This window comes from Ursus maritimus, unplaced genomic scaffold (genome assembly GCF_017311325.1).
Source record: "Ursus maritimus isolate PB19 unplaced genomic scaffold, ASM1731132v1 scaffold_8, whole genome shotgun sequence".
Taxonomy (NCBI): Eukaryota; Metazoa; Chordata; class Mammalia; order Carnivora; family Ursidae; genus Ursus; species Ursus maritimus.
The window spans coordinates 10,770,936-10,793,850 of record NW_024426996.1 but is presented as its reverse complement, the minus strand read 5'-3'; the positions used below and the strand labels follow the sequence as shown (position 1 = coordinate 10,793,850).

The 22,915-nt window shown below is 33.2% G+C and overlaps 1 protein-coding gene across 2 annotated transcripts in view; it reads left to right on the top strand.

Moving 5' to 3' along the window:
- The window catches only part of CCSER1 (coiled-coil serine rich protein 1), a 733,960-nt gene that overhangs the window by 229,281 nt on the left and 481,764 nt on the right, over window positions 1–22,915 (top strand). For both annotated transcript variants that reach the window (XM_040625038.1, XM_040625036.1), the window contains exon 4: window positions 5,701–5,794. In XM_040625038.1, coding sequence (XP_040480972.1) covers window positions 5,701–5,794 — 94 coding nt within the window. The remainder of the gene's footprint in view (window positions 1–5,700; window positions 5,795–22,915) is intronic.

Here is a 22,915-nt window from a genome sequence, read left to right as displayed (position 1 = left end):
CCTCTTATTACTTTGAATAGTTATCTCTTCACTTTTAGATCAAGTAATGATCAGAGCATTTGTACTATGTCAACTGCATATTTTATAAACAACTATGTAAGTCCAGACCAGGATGCCATACGTTGTCTTTTAGATAAGTTAAGCCTATTTGGATAATCCTTTGACTAAAATAGAGCAATATAAATATGCAATTAATAACATCTTTATAACGTCACAATTAAAGAATTATTTAATAATTTAATAACATCCTTTGATGGAATTCCTTCTTTTTAAAGCAATGCGTACTTGTATGGTGACATGTCTCAGCTTCCTTTATTTTTAGTAGGGTCATAAATATTATCTTTATTGCAATAAAGAAACAATGCTAAAGGTTATTTTAGAATGGGTGTTTGGAATGGTTACATATTAATGGAGTGATCAGAGCTTGTTTTATCAACTTAGTATCTTCAGAAATTCAATTTTATTATTTTAGCCAATGGCAACCAGGCTCTGGAGAATTGCTTTACACTAACCAAACACAGGAGATTGATTCATTAAAAAAAAAATACTTTATTTCTAAAAAATGGTATTTCTTTACTGGAATACAGTTAACTGTAAGATCTGTGAAGGAAGAAAACATGCACTATTAGGTTTATTGTTATATCCCTAGGGTTTAGAAGATTAATTTTTAAATTACTACATTAATAACTTTTTAGTTTACTTTTAATTGGTCTAAGTCATTTGGGAGATTACATGAGTAATCAGTGTTACTGATAGATTTTTAAATGTCTACTTAGAGAATACTTAGTTGTAATTGTACTTGATTTAATATCCAGTTTATTAATACTATGAATTTAGTAAATAATTAGGATTTCATTACAATTAAACAACCAACTCTTTTCAAAATACCCACACAAATGTTACATACCAATAAATTAGAATATGGATTAAAATAAATTTTCCATGACCTTTAAATATTGGTTCAAATTTTATATAATCAAAATCTTCCTAAAGTGTTATTAAAATACCAAATCTAACATGACAATTTATCTTAAATGCTTTAGCCACTTTTAAAGAAAAAAAATATGCATATTACAATAATCCCAAAGCCTATCATATTCTTACCTTAAAACTGGTTACTAATATGCTGATGCTAGGAATTTACATTTCTTTTTATCTTTCTTCTTCTTATACTTTGCTGATGTGGAAATTTTCATGTTTCCCTAGGATTTCAAAGATATCTGAGACTATTTCAAAGCTTTCTGAGACTTTCCTAAGATATAGTAACCATGCTAGAATTAAAAGAATAAGAAAGTCATCTCTTAAACTTGCACATTCTGGGTTTTTAATTAGAAAGTTTTTTGTCTACTCGTTGGAATTTGCTATACATTCAGAGATAATTCAAACTGAGGATACTGGCCATCAGGTTGGACTTCTTCTTACAATTAAAATCTACTTGTTATATGCCCTCATACCTTATTTATTTAAGTTCAAGCCTAGCTTTTAATTTTGTGGGCAATACTGGTGTTTCCTCACAAAACGATTTGTTTTTTTAAGTCCAAATTGCTTGTGTTACAAAACAGTTTAGTTTCCCTGTTGTTATGATATATAGGTCTGCTGTATGCATGTTATTAAAAACTCATGCACTTTCATTATTACATCTTTATTATGTAGAGCTATCTTTTTATCTTCTAGGAGATGAGAGACTTTTTCTGCTTAGTTACCGCTTCTAGATATTCCACTAATTTATCAAATGTTTGAAACACAGTTGTGCCCTGTTAGATACAGGATATGATCATTAGTGTTAATTAACTGCTGGACTCCTTTTCCACTTGGTTATTATGTGTGACCCATCAAAGTTGATCAATATTTTCTATTACTGGTACAGAATTACTTTGATGCTCCTACTTTGATGTTTATAGGGCTCTCCTTACACAAATAGAAAGAAATACATGTCATCTTATTATAAGCATACATATAGTTAGAAAAACAAAATACCTATATATTAACTATTTATTGGAAAACAATAGAAATTAAAGAAATTTTTCCCTCTATGTGTTTTGTGTGTGTGTGTGTGTGTGTGTGTGTGTGTATGAGCACCTCTTTATTTTTTTTGTTTCAAGTTTTTATTTAAATTCCAGTTGGTTAACATATAATAATATTAGTTTCAATAGTAGAATTTAGTGATTCATCACTTACGTATGACACCCAGTACGAGAGCCTCTTTATATCTTTCATGTCAACATTTCTAGTTGAGTAGTATGAACTCTCAGCCTCCAACAGACTCAAGCTGTTTAATTTAGTCAGAATTTGTCTTTCACATGTTCGTATGTCAGAGATTAGCCAGGGAAAAGCCATTTAGGCTTCCTCAGCTTTTCAAACCTGCCTCAGATTTTTTTTTTTTTTTTTTTTTTTTTTTTTTTTTTTTTTTTTTTTTTTAAGGATGAAACTTGTTTTCTGGTCACAAAAGGATGACACAGACACATTTTTTTTTCTTGCTTTTTTCCCCTTCCCCCAAGGAGCCCTGGTCTTTTTTGTTGGTGAATATTGGGCAGCAGGTGTTTGGATTGCCCATAAGTGCTGGCTGAGGCCAAACGTACTGTTACTGCTATTGGTCTCTTTTAAAAAGAGATCTGGAAAAGATATTATTTTGAAGTTTGGTTCATATTGATTTTTTTCTGTAACATACGTTGGTGCATTTTGTCTCCTTTTATTATGAGGTTTTACCAGATTCAAAGACTCCACTATACTAACAGGAAAGTGCTTTGTAAGCAAGATATCAAAACAATTAGGATTAGTAGATTTAAGAGCACTTCATCTAGATTGGTGGTCAGTGGACCCAACCTAATCCAAATGTCAAGGGTCACCTGCAAAATGAGAATAAAATTGAAACAGTACAGTAAGTTTTCCAAATTTAATTTGTTCAGTTTCTTGGTGTTACCTTCTTAAATTAAATGTAGGAATATCAGTGGCAGAATTTTTAAATATTTCCTTGTTAAAAAAAACCTTTTTTTAAAATTTATTTTTTCAAGCTTTTTTTTTTGGATGTATTAATGTAAAAATTCAAAATTCAACCTTGAAAAGATCATGAATGCCTTTGGACTTCTGGAATTTTTAGAACCAAGAACCAGAAGACTTGCTACTATGACATTTTATTTTTCAAGTGAACTTAGACTGGTCTTAATGAAATCCAAGGCCTCTGTGATGATGTCATTTTACATCTTGTAATATCTATCACCAAACAGAAACTTGTCTCATTTGTGCAAAAGGGTTGTGATCAGCAAATTTGGTTAAGATGCCTGTCTTGGATCGTCTACTAAAGGCAGGGGATTTGACTCATGTAAGAACCTGGTACCACCATAGTGAGGTGGATTGGGCAGGGTGGTTTCAAACAGAAGAGGGAAATGCTGTGTTGAAAACCATAGAATCCTATAATGAAAAAGATGTCCTTAGTGGGCATAACAAAAAAGGTTATAACCATCTTCCAGGTACTCATTTATTTCCTTTCTTCCTTTGTTTCAACCTTCATTGCTTTCTAAATGGTGTTGACTGTATTAGTTTGCTGGGGGTGCCATAACAAAATACCACAGAGTGTGTGGCTTAAACAATAGAAATTTATTTTCTTATAGTTCTGGAAGTTGGAAGTCCAAGATTACAGTCTAGGCAGACTTGATTTCTCCTGAATCCTCCTTTGCTTGCAAATGGCTGCCTGCTTGCTGTGTCCCCACATCATCTTCCCTCTGTCCATGTTGCCAGTGTCCTAGTATCCTCTTCTTATAAGAACACTAGTCTTATTGGATTGGGACCCACCCATGCAACTTTATTTAAATATAATTTCTTCCTTAAAGGGCTTCTTTCCACACATGTCACATTCTAAGGTACTGGGGGTTAGGACTTCAACATATGAATTCTAGATTAAAAACAAGAATATAATCTTGGTCAATGAAATTCTAAATATAAGACTAAAATTACTTAGACTAATTTGAAACTGGATAAAGTGCTACATTTTCACTATAAAACTTTTTTTTTAAACCAAAATATTCTCGATTTCCAGATTAAGATTCTCTCATTTGGATAGCACTTAGTAGACACTAAAAATAGTGTCTTTACCAAATTTCCTTTTTCTAAACTCTTTCTTTTTCCTGTTCAACTTGAATTATGCTTCTTTTCTTGCTTTAATATTCTATTTTGCATTTTTGAAGATGGCAGCTTATCTTTTGTTGCCTATATTTTATAACTTCTTTTGATGCTATGTAAATACACAACTTATTCCCCGTAGGTTATTCCTGCCACAGTATGTCATAAAACTGCCAGTAACAGTTGACTTTTTTTATAGTTCAAATTACTAGTTACCTTGTAATTAATACAGATACAATATAATATAATACAATGAGATAATGACTACTTGTAACTTTCATTGGTAGAGAGAATCCCCTAGATTTGCGGATATTTTTCACCTTTGAAACTATTGTGTTCTATTCACGGATACCATATGATTCTAAAGTTTAGTAATGTTTAATTCTATTTTTCTTTTTTTTACCGTGAGAATAATTTATTTAAAAGTCACAGTGTCCTTACTTTCTTTTTTTTCCCCCCACAGTGTCCTTACATGGTCCCTAGAACTAAGGCGTTCAGATTCCATTTGACAATATCACTGGGCTTTTTTAAAGATTTTTTATTTATTTATTCGACAGAGATAGAGACAGCCAATGAGAGAGGGAACACAAGCAGGGGGAGTGGGAGAGGAAGAAGCAGGCTCATAGAGGAGGAGCCTGACGTGGGGCTCGAACCCGGAACGCCGGGATCACGCCCTGAGCCGAAGGCAGACGCTTTAACCGCTGTGCCACCCAGGCGCCCCCACTGGGCTTTTTTAAAATGAATATTTAGTTCTTTAAACTTAAATGATTATGGTAACATTCACATCAATAGAAAAAGTGGTCTAAGATGTAGTGTCAGTTACTACATGTAGCATCATGTACATTTGTATAAAAGTACAAAAAGTGTCTTGTTACTTCAATCTAGTCTCTAAAAGTTAAATTATTGCTTTTTTTAAATATAGTCACCACCTATCTATATACACAAATACACTAATTAGGACCTTATTCCTCCCTCAAGAATTCCTACCGCTGCATATCACTGTTTCCCCTCAAGACTTCTCAATATCCCTTCTGGTTTATTTTGCTATTTGCCCTCTGAAAGGAAGGAAAGGAAAGAAAAGAAAGGACAGGAGAGGGGAGGAGGGGGGAGGGGAGGGGAGGGGAGAAAAAATGTAATCTAGCTCTGATGTTTATGGCATTATGAAAGTCAGTAATTAATTTTTAATCTAATTGATGTTTATTTCTTCTGTTCATCATTCCTAATCTTAAGCAAATGATTGGGAAATGGTAACTGGATCTTTGCTTTTAAGTATGGTCTAAATTAATATCTCACAGCTGTCACTGTATACAAAATTTGTTTGAGAATTCATTAAATGTGTCAGAAGAATGTTGTCCAGATTTGAAAGATAAATATTAAAAAAAGTTTCAGTTCACAGACTTCTATACATTTGAAAAAAACCCTTATATCCTCTTTAGCTGTTTTAGTGGAAGTTAAGATTTTTATAATAAGTCTTAGAATATTTTATTGAGCAGATAATGTTAAAGCTCATGGCATCTGTATGTGGATACTTCCTCAATTTCTCAGTGGTTTGGTTTCTAACTATTGATTTTACTTTTTCTACAGGATGTTTTGAATAATTTGGGATCTTGTGAACTGGATGAAGATGATCTAATGCTTGATTTAGAATTTTTAGAAGAACAGAATCTTCATCCTTCTGGTAAGTGTTAAATAAATGCACAATATCATACAACTCTGATCCTAATCATTTATCAATTCATTGATAAACTTTATATTGTTTAGGATGCATTCAGTCTTTTCCATCTCCAGTTTGTATATCATATGTGCAAGGCACATGCTAGGTACCATTGACACATGATTCTGGTGATCTTAAAATCTGTTATGGAAATACAAATCCAGTTGGAAGACAATTATAAAATAGGAAAAAAAAAAAAACCTATAAAGGGATTTCAAAGAAGGAAATTGCAATTTAATACATAGTGGAAAAGTTAATATTTCTCTTTTTGAGGGAAGAAAAAACCATTACAATCCCATTTTTCATTTATTTTATATAACCAAATGGAGGTTTTGTAGATCAACGTTTACTCTTCAAAATCTTAACTGCTTTAATAATAGCTGCATAGGTTAATGTTGATGCAATAAGGTTGACCTCAAAATTAATAATTGCCAATAACAACCACAAACACATACTCATAAACACATATTTATAGTATGAGATAAGTACATTCTTGTTGAATGAATGAAGAAGGAAGCCCATTATATTTGTAATAGTTTAAATTTATATTAAAGCATAAATCATCATATCTTCAAATACCTAAGTTACTACTGTTAAAGTAGGTTATAGGGATTAATTGTTTATTCATATTTAGATATTTGGGTACCAAGACAAGCTGTTTTTTGTTTGTTTTGCTTATAACATCTTTAACATAGTCATTTTCAAATTGGAGTAGAAATAATATCAGGGTGCTTGGGTTTCTCAGTTGGTTAAGTGTCCAACTCTTGAGTTTGGCTCTGGTCATGATCTCAGGGTCATGGGTTCGAGCTGCGCATCAGGCTCCATGCTGGTTGTGGAGCCTGCTTAAGATTCTCTCTCTCCTTCTCCCCCCTGACACTCTCTTTTTTTCTCTCTTTCTCTCAAGAAAAAAAAAAAAAAATTAAACTGCAGCTTTAAAATCTTGGCCTTTCTGCTGCACATATTTAAGAAAATCAACCTGTTGGATTTTAGCGTCCGTATTTTTAACTTTTAAGAATTAGACATAATCTCTAAGGTTATTTCCCGTTCTAATATTTTATAATGATCTTTTATGCAGTATTTTTATATTATATATAATATCACATTAAAAATTGTCAAAAGAAGGTAGTGTTTATATTTTACATTTTACAATGTTTATATTGTATTACTCTTATTGTAGGCTAATCTCTAAAGAAGCTACTTTAAAATTTTTTCTGGTTGAATACAAATTTAGGACAATCATTTTTTAAAACATTCTTGCTGCAGTTGATTTGACAGATAGTCTTTTAAAAATGCAGACTTATCTCCCTTTTATACAGATACATTATACAATTTTGTCATTCATGTGTATTTATCTTAGAAAAATTACGTATAGTGAGAATGTACACCCTTTTGGAGGGAAATTGTCAATATTTAGCAAAACTATACATGCATTTACCTTTAGATTCAAATATCCAACCTCTAGAAATTTAATCCTAAAATACTGGAATCAGAAAATAATGTCAGCAAATAACTATTCATTGCAAAATATTTTTAATAACAAAATATTGGAAGCAACTCAAATGTTCTTCAATAGGACATTTGTTGAATATACAATGGTATAATGAGCAGTTATTAAAAGAATAATGAAGATGTCTGTATGTGCCCTGGCATGGCTGTAAGGGTATGTTGTTGATGGAGAACTTGCAATTTTGGATTAGACCGGCAATACCTAAATCCACTGATCACTAACATCACTAAAATTGTAACAACTAGACATTTTCCCCTCTTAATGCAATGCCTAGAGAAGCACACAGCACCACCACTCCTGCCTACAAGTACTTAGATCTGTTCAGTTCTCTTGATTAAATTGTAGATTTTACAGGAAATATTGGGATGAGGAGAGAGGGAATCCAGCAACCAAATATAGAATGTGAGGAATTTTACAGGATAATGGTCTGGTTCCTTAAACAAATAAATGGCATGATGATAAGTGGAGGGATATTGTAGATTAAAAGAGGCAAATGCAGTGTGACATCTTTGTTGGCACGCTTACTGAACGACTTAAAACACTATAAAAATGGAGAAATTTGAAAAATGACTAAATTATTACAGAGTTATTTATTTTGTTGGGTATCGAATATTTTTGTTTTGTTTTTTAAAGAAAACTTTAGAGGGGTGCCTGGGTGGCTCAGTCGTTAAGCGTCTGCCTTTGGCTCAGGGCATGATCCTGGTGTTCTGGGATCGAGCCTCGCATCAGACTCCTCCGCCGGGAGCCTGCTTCTTCCTCTCCCACTCCCCCTGCTTGTGTTCCCTCTCTCGCTGGCTGTCTCTATCTGTCAAATAAATAAATAAATAAATAAATAAATAAAATCTTAAAAAAAAAAAAAAAGAAAGAAAACTTTAGAGAGAGGCATGTGGTTGAAACAATATGATAAACGAGATTTACTTTACCAAGAAGTCTGGAAGAGGGAATAGATGAAACAAAACTGGAAAGTTGTTGAAAATTTTCAAAGCTGAGCAATAGGTGTTTGAAGTGAAAGATTCATGCATTAATTGTAATATGTCCTGGTTTTTGCATTTTTAAAGATTTTCACAATAAAAATAAAACCAAGTAATAATTTAAAAGAATTGTAGATAATGTAGCAATCTCAGTTATGTTTGGTAGGCCATCATGATGAAGAGCAAAGGGTGACTTAAAAATATAAAGACTTAGCTCAATTTATCTGGGAACAAAAACAACCATTTTTTAACTTTAATTTCATTTTTTATAAAGTAATGAGTGCTATGTTCTTCATTAGTTTATTATAAGGAAAAAGATGATATACTAAAAACTATGAATCTCCCAAGTCTACTTCAGGATGTAGGTAGCTTGGTTGAAGCCAAGCCGGAAGACCTCTTGAATCAACTGAGTTAAACAAATTTTTCATGAGGTAAATGATCTCACTTTGCTTACCTGAAGTACAATTCTGATAAATGAAATATTCCTTAGAGTGACTTGGGTTTGTTTAATGTTACTTAATAAAATGTCTTTTGAAAACCTATTTCACTTTGGATGACACATCATAGGGTTTAAAAAAAGTCACAACTATCTGTTTATGCACATTAGCTCAGAAAGAAGAATTTCTGGTTGAATAGGTTTTATGCAATTTATATTTTTATTAAGCAACATAATTAAAGGTCTTCTCAAAATATAAGAAGCTCATTATTGATAATTGATATTGATAAAAAACTCATTAATGCTAGCCATTTTAAAATGATGATTTAAATAAAAGTGATTTTCAAAAGTCTGAGAACTAAAATAATGGTACCATTAAATTCTATTACTTACATTACTAAAAATCATTGGAGGGTTTAAAAAAAGTTTGTTAGGGTAAAATATTTCAATTTTTGGTTCTGGAGTCTTATTAAGGCAAAGATTCATAGCAATTTATAGTAAGGCTTAATATAATGGCCAAGGTGATTTTTGTAAAAGCCCAGAGAAATATTTTTGTTTTGAAAATATTTAGTGATATATTTCTAGTAATTGTCATATGTGACATTTATAAATTTTATTCAGTTTAACATACAATTATTAATGGTTAAATCTGCAAAGACTGGAGAAATAACCATGTATAGAAGGTGTAGAATTTCTGCTGTCCTTTTTACTACAGTAATTTGCATATAGGAGATGCTCAGTTGCTCTCTGTTAATTTAAATTATTTTATTTAAAACATAGCTAGAAATCTTTAGCCATGTGTATGAATAAAAATGGATTAAAAATAAAACAAAAATTAGTAAAGTTGAATCATTTTATTTTTCTATAGAAAAATCAAAGACCTTTAATTAGATCTATTTTACTATACAGTGTTAGAAACTATGAAATTAAAAAAACTTTCCTCTCATTTCTTTCAACATGTATACATTGGACATTACTCATATTGAGTGATTTAACATACAAAAAGACATTCTAATGGAAACAGAATGCCTAATAAGTGTACATAGTTAGTGTTCATATAATATGAATCATTGTTAGTTGATGTACTACTTGCAGTATAGGGGATATGAGCTAAAGTATATCAACTAGGCAATTAAAATATTAGAAAAGCACAAACAAAGCAGAAAAAAACCCAATTTGAGTTGTGGGGCTCAAGGTCTTTGTTGTAGAAATGCCTACATACTTGCACAATTGGATGTGTCTAGGTGTTTCATCATGTTGTTGAAAATTTTGCACTTATGACTGTACTATACCTACCTTGGTAAAGATGGCTGTTCATTATTGTCGTAATAATTTTGGACATCTTTTTTTTTTTTTTTCTTCATTCTTTGCTTATTTGTATTTTCCTCTAAAGGCGAACTGTGAGTTTACAGTTAGGTTTTAAAGTTGGTTTTTGACCAGTGCAGTGGGCAATTTGAGTAAAGTTCCACAAAGCCTTTTAATATTTAAATGTATTTATGGAGACCTAAATTAACATACTCCTACTAAAGGGAGAGGTAGTACAAATAATAGTGCAAATGAAATATCTGTTTTATAGTGCAGTAAGTGGTTATTATTATTATTGTTATTATTAATGAAAGTAAGAAAGGACAATATCAGTGAGGGAAAAGTATATGATTTCAAAGTGAGTTCTCAAAAGGAGACTTGCCTTGGGGAGAAAAAAATAAAAGCAACTATTCTGAATAATTTACTTTGATCTTGGCATTATCTAATTTTATCTTTGCAAATTCTAATCTAAAAGCTAAGCTTTTAGATTAAAAATCCTATGGATAAGTCTTCCAGATGTCTTTAATCATATTTTTCTTGAATAAATGCTTAAATTACTTTTCTGGATAATATTTTCAATAAATAATTAATATGCATCATGTTTCAAATATGGGATTATCAATTTGTTTAATGCTAGACATTCATTTCCCCTGTGGCAAAATATTATATTTATTGCTTCTTTACCTAATAAATCATTTATAATGCATACATGACCAAACAGTTTTGATTAAAAAAATATGAGATGCTATCTTTTATACCTTGATAAATTAAAAAAAATATATTTGTGACTCTTCTCACTTTTTATATTTCTCTTCACTCTCTTATTCATTGGTATGGTGTTGTTTTTGCCACAAATTGAATCATGCAAGATTATAGCAGTGATGTTTGTTAGATATACCTCAATAGTATTTTTTTGGGAAAAAAGTACCAACAAAATTTACTAGCATTTAATATCTCTAAGACTCAAATAAATGACTTTAAAATTTTCCTTACAGGGACACCTGGGTAGTTCAGTCAATTAAGCATTTGCCTCCAACTCAGGTCGTGATCCCAGGGTCCTGGGATCCAGCCCCACATCAGGCTCCTTGCTCAGTGGGGAGTCTTCCTTTCCCTCTAGCTTTGTCCCTGCCTCCCCCTCTTGTGCTCACTCGCTCTCTCTCTCTCTCAAATAAATAAATAAAGATCTTTAAAATTTCTTTCCTTACAGTGAAATATATGTTATGACCTGTACAGTGTGTAGAAGAAAAATACCAGCAGTATATTTTTCCTTATTTTTCTTATGGGTTTTACATGTTTGTGGGGAGGATTTTTTTTTCTGTTCATTTAAGTATCTTGCAAATAATAATCACTTGAGGAGAATAGAATAGTGATAAAAGAAGATATGAAAAATAAGATGAAGCTACTACCAGTGAGGTTGGCACACAAAACATATATTAGTATCACTATAGTGAGTAGAAAAATGTTACTTGGAGTGCTTTCCTAACATATGTGAAGAAGGAAACACAGCCAGTTGCATGATTAAAAACATATGCCAACAATCATTCAGTCAACCAGTCAATGCATTTTATTAAATAAAGAATTTTTGTTACTAAGAACGGAAAGGTATTTTGTTCACATGTCTTTATAAGGTATAAATGATTGACATCAAGAACAATTTCTTCAGCAACTCCTTTTAGTACAAGCTGGTGGCAGCATGCTACCAATTCAGTAGAAGCAGTTCTAAATGGTGACATATCAGTGTAGCAAAAGCTAGGGATTTTTATGAGAATTTGCTTAATCCAAAAATAAAATTCGGTTCCTTGTACATATTAACATTCTTCGGGTAATTTTAACATTGAAAATAGTTGAGGTAGATGTTGTCAATCATTTTCCTCATCTTACTTTAAGGTAATTGCCATAAAGCCCAAGAGCATATCTAATGTTAAACAATGTTACTTCCTGATGAGTCCATCAAAACAAACTGTTTGCAAAATGTTACCCTTAGGTGACTAAATAAGATAACTTTTCTACAAATAGTTGTTTCCATAATGCCAGTTAAATATTGGACAGTGCATAGTATTCGATAAAGAAATAAGAATAAGAATTTGAATTTTGCTTTCAGAACATTTAATCCTTAGCTCTTCTTTTCCACGATAAACTAGAACAATGTCACATTTCTATTTAGACTGTTTGTAGTAGTATCTTCAAATAATGATGTGAAACATGCACCTGAAATTTGACAGTGAAGCATCGTAATTAATTAAATAAAGCTAAAACACATTTGGTGTTACCTGTTTGGAACATATTCATTAAAATGCCATTTTCCCAATTCTTTTCTTGGCTACTAGGAGTTGGTTATGCATCAGTTTTAGCAAGTAGTAACTGGAAATCCAAGTTGATGGAAAGGAAAACTAAATGTAATGAGCTATGCTCTTTTCCTAGGCTGTCTCAAGTTAATGCTCACAAGAACTCTCTGGGAGGAAATTGCATCTTAAAGATCCATTCTAATTAAAGAAATGACAAATTAATATCAAAAGAGAGTAGTCACTTTGAAGACAGACATACCCAAGTTAGCATTCCAGCTGTACCACAGTGATCTTGGGCAGATGATCCAGTTATTTTAAGCAATTTGTTTTTCATTTGTAAAATGACAATAAAACTATCTCAAAATATCATCCTAAGTAGGAGACATTTATATGCAAATTGCCTTTCATAGTTGCCTAGAATAAAATAGGAGCCCACTACAAGTTGGTTTCATCTCTTGACATCTTAAATTCCTTGTCATAGTTTGTCCAATCACTGATATTTTTTATAATCCTTAATTTCTTAACTTCATCATGATCGTATATTGTTTTAAAATATGCTTTCTGATTTTAATTTTTATAATCTCAACTCTGTGTATCATTTTAAGTGATGTTCTGGTAGGGGCGCTTCGGTGGTTCAGTCGGTTAAGCATAGGACCCTTGATTTCTGCTCAGGTCATGATCTCAGGGTCTTGAGATCGAGCCCTGCTTCAGGCTCCACACTTAGCAGGGAGCCTGCTGAATATTCTCTNNNNTCCCTCTCCCTCTGCTCCTTTCCCATTGCTTGCACTCTCTCCCTCTTTATAAAATAAATAAATAAATCTTAAAAAAAAAATAAGTGATGTTGTGTTGGTACTAATTATTCAAAAATTAATTAGGGCACTTTGCTTGTAATAGGTGGTACATTTTTTTTTTTTATGTTAAAACCAATGCATTTAAATGCATGGAAACTTTTTTTTTTTTACCAGATATTAGTCATGTGTCTAAGATACCACAACATATTTCAAATAGTAATTCTAAGAGAAATAATAAATTTCCTATGTTAAATATTTTAAAACTTATTAACCCAAATCATTAATGTTCAGAGAGAAAACCAGATTGTTACTTCGTATTAAATTTGGTCTTTATAATTTGCAGATGAGTTACTCAATTGAAAATACACTTTATTTATCACTGTTTGATAAAAACAATGCAATGGTCATTTGGATGATTGGGTGAAGAATTTTCTGTTGTTTTTGTTAGTTATTTTGGACATTATATATAAAAACACCTAAGGCAGTATCTCTTGGTATATGTCCAGATGCAAATGCAGAAGTAATGGCCCAATGATATCAATTAGGAATTAATTAGGTAGTTGCTAAATTATTTTGAGTTTGATGAACAAGCAATATAAAATTCTGCAGTGAGTTAGGAACTCCTCCTGTGCCTATTAATTAAGGAGGTAATTTTTGTTATTAATTTTTAATGGATAATAGCACAGCAGCGCTGAGATGAAACCCTAGTGGCTTTGCTAATATGAATGGTAATGTACAAATTGCAACAACATTCACACAGGGAAAATTATAAAAATTAACTATAAGTTTTTACAAGCTTTGATATGTCTGGGTCAGAAAAAATTTGTGTAAGCTATCTTCAATGTGGTCGTATAAAGCTGAGAAATATGTGACACTTAATTTTGGAAGTATAACGTAGTAGCTACAAATCTGGACTCTAGAGTTAGACAAATCTCAGCTACCAAGCAGGCTGTATAAACTGGACCAAATTATTTAATCTCAGTTTTCCTTTTTTCATCTGAAAATGGGGGCCATAAAAGTATCTACCTCATAAGTTTGTTGTGAGTAATAGTGTCTCTATCATGTCTGGCATATACTATTTTTTAATAATTATAGCTAATACTATCTTTTACAATATGCATGATAAAATATGTTCCTGAGGATTAATAGGAACCCAATCTTGCTGATTTTGGTGATTTTTTTCCAGTCTCTATTAGTGGAAAATCTCAACCATATTTGCAAGTACAGTATTTCTCAAATTTTAAGTGCAGAATGCCACAACACATGCAATTAATTTTGTGGTTATCATGTATTTCCAAACTTATACAATTATAGTATTAAATAAAATAATAAAAGAATAATAAATAACATTTATTGAGTCTCTGTGCCAATTCAATGAGATAAATAATTCTTCCACATTTGAGAAAATTGAAGCTTTGAGTAATCAAATTCTACAGACAGGTAGAGGTCTTATCTGGAGCCAAAGTTTTTCTAACTCTGAAGGCTCTGTGTTAAATTTTTTATTAAAGATTTTATTATTTATTTGTTAGAGAGAGCACGAGCAAGAAAGAGCACAAGCAGGGGGAGTTGTGTGGAGGGAGAGATAGAAGCAGGCTCCTGGCTGACCAGAGATCCTGATGCAGAACTCAGTCCCAGGACCCTGGGATCATGAACAGAGCTGAAGGCAGGCACTTAACTGACTGAGCCACCCATGTGCCCCTGTGTTAATAATTTTGATTTTTTTGACTAATAAAATTAATTCATATACAGTTTTAAAAACACAAATACATAGAAGCTTTTGTTTAAAACTGGCTCTTTTTTTTTGAGCATTTCCAAAGAATATTTAATTTGATTTGAGATTTTTTTCATTTCTTTCGCATTGTAGTTGACCACTTCTCTTTGAAAGTAAAAAAAAATATTGAGATAGAGTTCACATGCCATATAATTTACACGTTTAAGTTATACAATTCAGTGGTTTTTAATATATTTGCAGCATTGTGCCTATATCATCACAATGTAAGATTAGAACATTTTTGTCATGCCGAAATGGAGCTATACCCATTAGCAGTGACTCATCATTCACCACACTTCCGACCCCAGGCAATCACTAAGCCACTTTCTGTCTGTAAAGATTTGCCTCTTCTGGACATTTTATATCAACAGAATCATACAATATTGGTCTTTTGTGATGGGCTTCCTTTGCTGAGCATAATGTTTTCAAGGCTTATTCATGTTGTAGCATGTATCTGTATATCTATGTCCATTATCTATCTATCTATCTATCTATCTATCTATCTATCTATCTATCTATCATCTATCTATCTATATCAGTACTTCATTCCTTCTTTATGATCTTATTAGTATTCTATCTTATGGATATATCACATTTTTTCTACAATGTAAATATTAAATATTTAATATGTAAATATTAAACAACACACAGCTGCGCAAGCAGTGGGCCAAATAAATCAAACGAAAAATCAAAATATGTCTCAAAACAATGAAAAAGAAAACACAGTATTCTTTATGGGATGGAGCAAAAGTAGATGTTAGAGTGAAATTTATGCTATAAATGCTTGTACTAAGAAAAAAAAGGTTAAAATAAACAACATTACACCACAGGAACTAGAAAAAGAAGAAATTTATCTGAAATTTAATCGAGGAAGGAAGTAACAAAGAAAAATCAGAAATAAATAAAATTGAGACCAGAATAAACAGTAACATAACATTGAAAGTAATGACTAAGGTTTTCCAAAAAATAAATAAACAAAATTGGCAATGCTTTAAATACGTTAACTAGGGGAAAAAAAGCTAGAAGCCTCAAAAAACCAAAATGAGAAATGGAAGAAAAACCAGTACAAGAGATACCCACAGAAATGCATAGTGTGATAACAGATTACTATGAACAATTACATACTAACAAATCATGTAACTTAGAAAAAAACCCAGAGAATTCCTAAAAATGCACAAGTTACTAAGATTCAATCATGAATCTTGAATCCAAGAAATAGGAAATTTTCTTAGACCAATAACCAGAATGCAGATTGAATTAGGATCAAAAATCTCCCAGCACAGAAAAGCCCAAGACTATATGGTTTCACTGGTGACTTCTACCAAACATTAAAAAAAAAATAATAATGACAATCTTTTATCAAAACCATTAAAATAATGGAATAGAGGGAACATATTCAAAATCATTCTGTGAGGCCATTTATTACCCTGATACCAAAGTAGGATAAAAACAATATAAGAACAAGAAAGTCTAGTTTGTCCAATATAAGTATTGCCACTCTGACTTTCTTTTAATATCTATTTGCATGATAAAAGTTTCTCCACTTTCAGTCTCTCACTTTCAATCTGCAGGTGTCTTTAGGTCTGAAATGAGTCTGTTGTAGGTAGTATATAAATGGGTCTTGTTTTGTTGTTGTTTTTGTTTTTGTTTTTTGTTTTTGTTTTTTTAATCCATTCTGACACCCTATTTTTTTTGATTGGAACATTTAGTCCATTTACATTCAGAGTAATTATTGATAGATGTGTATTTATTGCCATTTTATTACTGTTTTGTCATTGTTTCTGAAGATTTTCTCCGATCCTGTCTTGTCTTTGACACTTTTGGTCTTTCCTTTCCACTCAGAGTCTCCTTTAATATTTCTTGCAGGGCTGGTTTAGTGGTCATAAACTCCTTTAGTTTTTGTTTGTCTGGGAAACTATCTCTCCTTCTATTCTGAGAGATAGCCTTGCTGGATAGAGTATTCTTGGCTGCCAGTTTTTCCCATTCAGCACTTTGAGTATATATCATGGAACTCCCTTCTGGCTTGCCGAGTTTCTGTTGAGAAATCTCCAGCTAGCTTGTGGGTTTTTCCTTGTAAGTTAAGGACTTCTTTTGTCTTGCTGCTTTTAAAATTTTTTCTTTATCACTGTATTTTGAAAATTTAATTATAACATGTTTTGGTGTTGGCCTGCTTTTGTTGATTTTTATGGTAGTTCTCTGTGCCTCCTCGGTCTGGATGTCTGTTTCCTTCCTCAGATTAGGGAATTTTTCAGCTCTTATTTCTCCAAATAATTTTTCTGCCCCCTTTTCTCTTGCTTCTTCTTCTGGGATTCCTATAATATGAATTTTATTACATGTGATGGAGTTACTGAGTTCCCTAAGTCTGTTCTCATGTTGCATAATTCTTCTTTCTGTCTTTTCTTCAGTTTCAGTATTTTCCATTATTTTGTCTTGCAGGTGACTGATTCATTCCTCTGCTTCTTCTAGCCTTGTGTTCATTGCATCAAGCCTGTTTCCAGTCTCATTTATTGTATTCTTCATCTCTGACTGATTCTTTTTTAACTTTTTCACTTCTATGGTAAGGGTCTCCATGATGTCTTCTATTTTTTTCTCAAGCCCAGTGAGTATCCTTACAATCATTACTTTAAATTCTCCATCAGGCATGCTACTTATATCTGTCTTACTTAGATCTCTGGTGGTGACCTTATTTTTCTTTCATTGGGGATAAACTCCTCCATCTCAGCATTTTGTCTAAGTCTCAACCTTCTCTCTGTGTTAGAATAGCCGGTTATGTTATGTTTCCTGCTCCTGAAAGTAATGGCCTTATGAAGAAGAGGTCCTGTAGTGCCTGGGGCCTGGCACTTCAGCGAGTGTCTGCAGTGTGTGCTGCATGCGCTCTGCTGTTGTGATTTGGCTGCTCTGTCCTTCAGGCTAGATTTCTGTAGAGGCTCTCCTTGCGTACTGTGGGCAGCGTTTGTTCTCTGGCCTGAATGTGGCGAGTTTAAAACTAGGTGTGCTCTGGTCTGATTGTGATATGAGACCTGATATCAATTCCACCAGAACTGAGACTCTGCAGAACTCTCTGGTCAGAGATAAGGTATGAGTAAAGGTTTGTGCTGATCTTCTGGGGAAGGGACCCGTCATACTGGGACTGAGGCAAGCTTGACTCAGAAGGGCAGTGCCTTGGGAGCACAGGGAGCTGGGGCTTCGTGTAAGCAAGTCAGGCATTCACTGTTGGTGCTGCACTGCGTCCCTCAGGTGGCTCTGTGTTTATGCTGGAGGGTGAGGGAGGACAACTGTGCTGGCCAGCTCCTTTGTTCCCAGAGAGGCATCTCAGTGCTTCCTCTCATGGACATCCCCTGAGAAAAGTGAATAATTTCCCACTTGTGTGCTCCAGGCATTCTTCACTGTCTGCCCCCCGGGGTTTTCTGCCAGCCTTCTCTCCAGGATCAGGGCAGTTCCCCTCCAACCCCCACTCTGTTCCAGCCAAGCTTGCTGACCTTAAAACTCCATACTTCAAGTCCTGCTAGTTGCAAGAACTCATGGAATTCAGCCCCTCTCATTTTCCAAGCCAATGGGTTTGGGGGAAATATTCTCCTTGGCGTTGCCCTGTGTGTTCCTCTTTCTCTCACCCTTCTTCATGACCTGGGCTTCCTCCCCTCTGCAGCACCCACACTCTGATTCTTCAGTGAAGCATATCTCCGGACTTCCTACCTTCTTCAGTGTGGCCTCTTTTCTCCCTTTAGTTGTGGAGTTTGTCCTGTCAGTCTTCAGATTGATTTCTGGGGTATTTAGGATGATTTTCCTAGTTATCTAGTTGTGTTTGTAGGACAGGATGACCCTAGGGTCCTCCTACTGTGCACCCATCTCGTAAACAAACAAACAAACAAACAAACAAACAAACTAGCTGTCTTCTTATTAACTTTTCTAGTTATGGGCATCACTTATACAAATTTGCCTTTGACTTCATATGAGAAACTGAAATTAACATATTTATTTACTGAAGCAGCATTGTTGTGTCAAGCATTGGTTAGGCACTTAGCTGTTTCTTGTTTTGCTCTGTTTTTAAGCTGTAATTTATAAATTCTGGTTCATCACTTTCAATCCTAACAACAATTCTCTGGAAAATATTACTATTTTCACTTCATAGATGAAGGAATGGAGACCCAGAAGAGAATTGTTTTTTATCCAGGGTTACAGAACTAGTAAGTGACAGAACTGGGGTTTAAATTATACTGTTGTGACTTGATGCCTACCTACTCTTTTCACTCTACAAAGCTCTCAATGATGTTTAGTTTTCAGAAAGAAAAGTTATAATGAAGGTGTGAAATGTTTTCTCGAAATACGCTGTTGGGGTAATACTGTCGTGAGGATGCAGTTTTGACACTGCCATTTCATGCATGGGTTTTGTCTGCTGGTGCTATCGCGCTTTTCATTTCTGCTTTAAGGAGGTTAGAGTACCTGTTATCTGCTTAGTGACCATTAGATGGCAATCTTGTTCTGATAATGATGATAGTAACCGTATCATACATTTGTATTCAGCTTTGCAGTTTACAAGGGATTTCAAATATGTTACCTCATCAAATTATCACAATAACGCTCTGAAATAGGTGTTAATATATCCCAAGTACAGTGGAAGAAGCAAATACTTTGTACTTAAAAACTTATTGAAGTTCACGCAGCCAATATTAATCCAGATCTTAACGGTAAATGACAGGTTCTTTTCACTATCTTTCTAGACTTTGCTGCTTCTAATTTTACATACGATTTTAGTATATTTAGTTACATATTCTCCAAAGCCGCTGAAAATCATAGTAATGTCTTAGGAGAGGAGAAAAAGTGTTGCTTGAACCAAGCATGCTAAATGTGGTGAAAAATAAGGACTACTAGCCAAAAAGCAAGAGAAAAGGCAAAGAGCTTTCAAAAGTAGACAGTCATAAAACCTAACAGCGTGGGTTCGTTTAGCGTAGGAACAGACATCTCCATCTGTTTCAGTAAGTCATAAGGCATTACTGTATTGCAATCTAGTACTTCATCGCGTTTTTAAAAATTAACATTATAGCCCTGAATCGTCAAGAAAAAAATGTGTATTCTACATACTCTGATAAGATGGACAACTATGTAACTAACTTCGGACTTTATCCACTGAGTTGTTTCTTTTTAACCTTTAAAATGTTAAGAGGAAAAATTCCTCAGTTCTTCATAAATTTTTACTATCCGAGAAATATAATTTCATAAGGATTGCATATTCTAAAAATTTGAATATATTTTATGATACTTTTTATGTAATTTTTATATTTTTCCCCATGTTCCTTCCCCAGGTTCTTGTAAATGACTAACTAGATATAAAGAGAGCTGTGTGAAAAGGTTTGCTAATTGTCATCATTGAAAAAGTAATTTATGGCCTATCGATACGGTATAGGGATCACGATATTCCATAAACACAGACTATTCAGTTAACAGTGATCCTTATTTTCTGGATAGATATTTCAGTATTTTAATAGTTTTATTATTTAATAGTTTTATTAGTTCAACTATTCAATAATTTAATAGTTTTTGTTTACTTGTTGTTTTTGGTTGACCAGTTCATTAATCGACCAATTGATTAATTCATTAATTGGATAGTTTTCAATTCCCGTTTTTCAAGTATCAGCTTATTGTTCAAAATATGACATCCGCCTGGGTGCATTATTTTCCATATTCAGTTCCCTCTGATAAATGGGATACTTAAATGACAGAAGAATGGTCCCCGCTGGAAGAGCATATCGGGTATTACGAAGTAGGGCCCCTCCTGCTCTCCTTCCCATGAATGTTCAGAGTTATAAAGGTCTTGTTCAAGGTCATTAAGTTAGTTTGTAGTAGAAGCAGGCCTGTTAATAAGTTGACTGGCTCCATACACACAATTGCAATTAATTATTTTATTTCTTATTATAGCTGCCAAGAGAGTAAATCATTTGTATTTGCGGATTTAAAAGTGCCTCGGGCTGTTTTGCCTTTCACACTTTCCTGTACTTCAGGAGGATTGCTCTAGCTACAAAGAGGCTTTCAGATGGAACAGTTTTCAAAGTCTAATCCACTATAGCTGAAAAATGTTTACACATTCTGACCTAATTTAATATTAAATGACAACAATTTTAATGAAGTCATAGAATTTACTTGTAACCTGCTATTGTAGCATTTCATACTGTTATAAACTGTCTTCTGCGGTGCAAAAGGGCACTCGATGGCCCAAGTTCATTAGAGGATACAGTCAAAGGAAAATATTTCTTTCATTCAGCATGGTTTTTCTGTAGCAATTAGAAAGAAAATATGTGTCTCAATATAAAATTTCATGGCCTCTTACAATTATGTGGTGACATCTCCATACAATTGCTTGAATAATGCCAACAACATCAGCTGTCACTGTCAAAACGAACAAGTAATTAAGAAAGCAAATGCTGGTCTTTCTTCTGAAGAAGTAGAATATTTATGTATTTAAAATTGTTCACCAACAAGAAAAATAACCACTGACATGAAACATAATTTTCTACAATGCCTGAGGCAGAAAAGAGAGAAATAGTAATGAACGTTCACACTATTACAACAAATTAAGCTGTGATTGTACACACTAAAAACAATTACAGAGTTTCTATTTGTTGTATATAGAATTTTAATAGCATCGTTTTATCAGGTGTGCCATAGCATCATACCCCTTTTATTTATATTTTGATTCCCTTCTTATTAATCAAAATTTCCAAAAGCTCACAGTGGAATTGGGGATCTCTTATTCTTACGAGGACCACCTTTTCTATAACCAGACATCTTAGTATGCTTGGATACCTTAAATAAGACCAAGATTTGTCTAAATAATTACATTTGAGTGATACTATGATATTAATTTCACATGCTGGCTCCTCAATCATTTGACAAGACTTCACTCAATCTATTCCTCACTGAGGTGAGGGAATAATGCCACCTCCACTGAACGTTGATTGTTTTTTGGAAGGGGAAGAACTGATTAGGATTTATTGAGGTTCTTTAAGTTGGTTTAAGGCAAATCTTAATTTAGGGATTTGATTGGGATTGGATAAAAATCATGATATACTAGTTTAGGAGTGTAGAATTGGTGGAAGCAGCACAGCAAGGATTTTAAGGTGAAAGGTTTAATGATTCTTAGGGCATCATCTGTCTGTTGATGCTTTCTATTGAAGAATTGATGGGCATTTTGGGAAATCCCTGTAATGAAGAGTAAAGTTATTTGTTTTTCCAATAAAGACAATGAAATAGTATAATGATGTTCATATGGGCAGTTACCTATTTGGGGTCTCAGGCTCCCCACTGAGGGAAACAGAAGGATACCATTTTTAACTGGAGGCATGATCAATCCAAATTTTCACGATTGTTTTGAGATGTCACAATCACATATCAAGTCATTGTTTCATCATCCATGAATGTCAGATTTTCCTGTTATTTATTTATTTATTTATTTATTTATTTATTTATTTATTTCTGCTGGATGACCTTTTCTTTGCTGGATCATTTGATGGGTCAGCAGAGTGTAACATCATGTAAGATTCTAGAGATGACACCTCTGAACTCTGCAATACAAACAGTAAAAGAAAGATTCTGATCTGGGTTTGTTGTCCACTCTCAGCCAGGAGTCAAGAGTGCCCAGATTAAACAAGAAAATTGATTCTATCCCCATTTGTTAACCAAACTACCTAATTTTCTCATACCTTTGTTTTTAGGCAGGATATTTTGGGTAAGAAGACAAAAGTGTCTTCAGCCTAAGGCTCAACTAGTTAGTAAGGGGCAATATTTCCCAAACTAAAATAGTTTAAAAGTTTCTTACAAGTACAACCTGCTCTCAGCATCCTAAAATGACAGGATATATAAGAACATTATCTGAGGAATAGATTAAACCACTTATCATTATAAATTTGTTCATATTTAAAGATGACTAAGAGACCTGAACGGACTGTTTGTCTTCTTATAAGACAATATATCTTATATTATGCTAATTAATTTTGCTCCCAGAAACTGAAGGATCTGGGCTTTGGG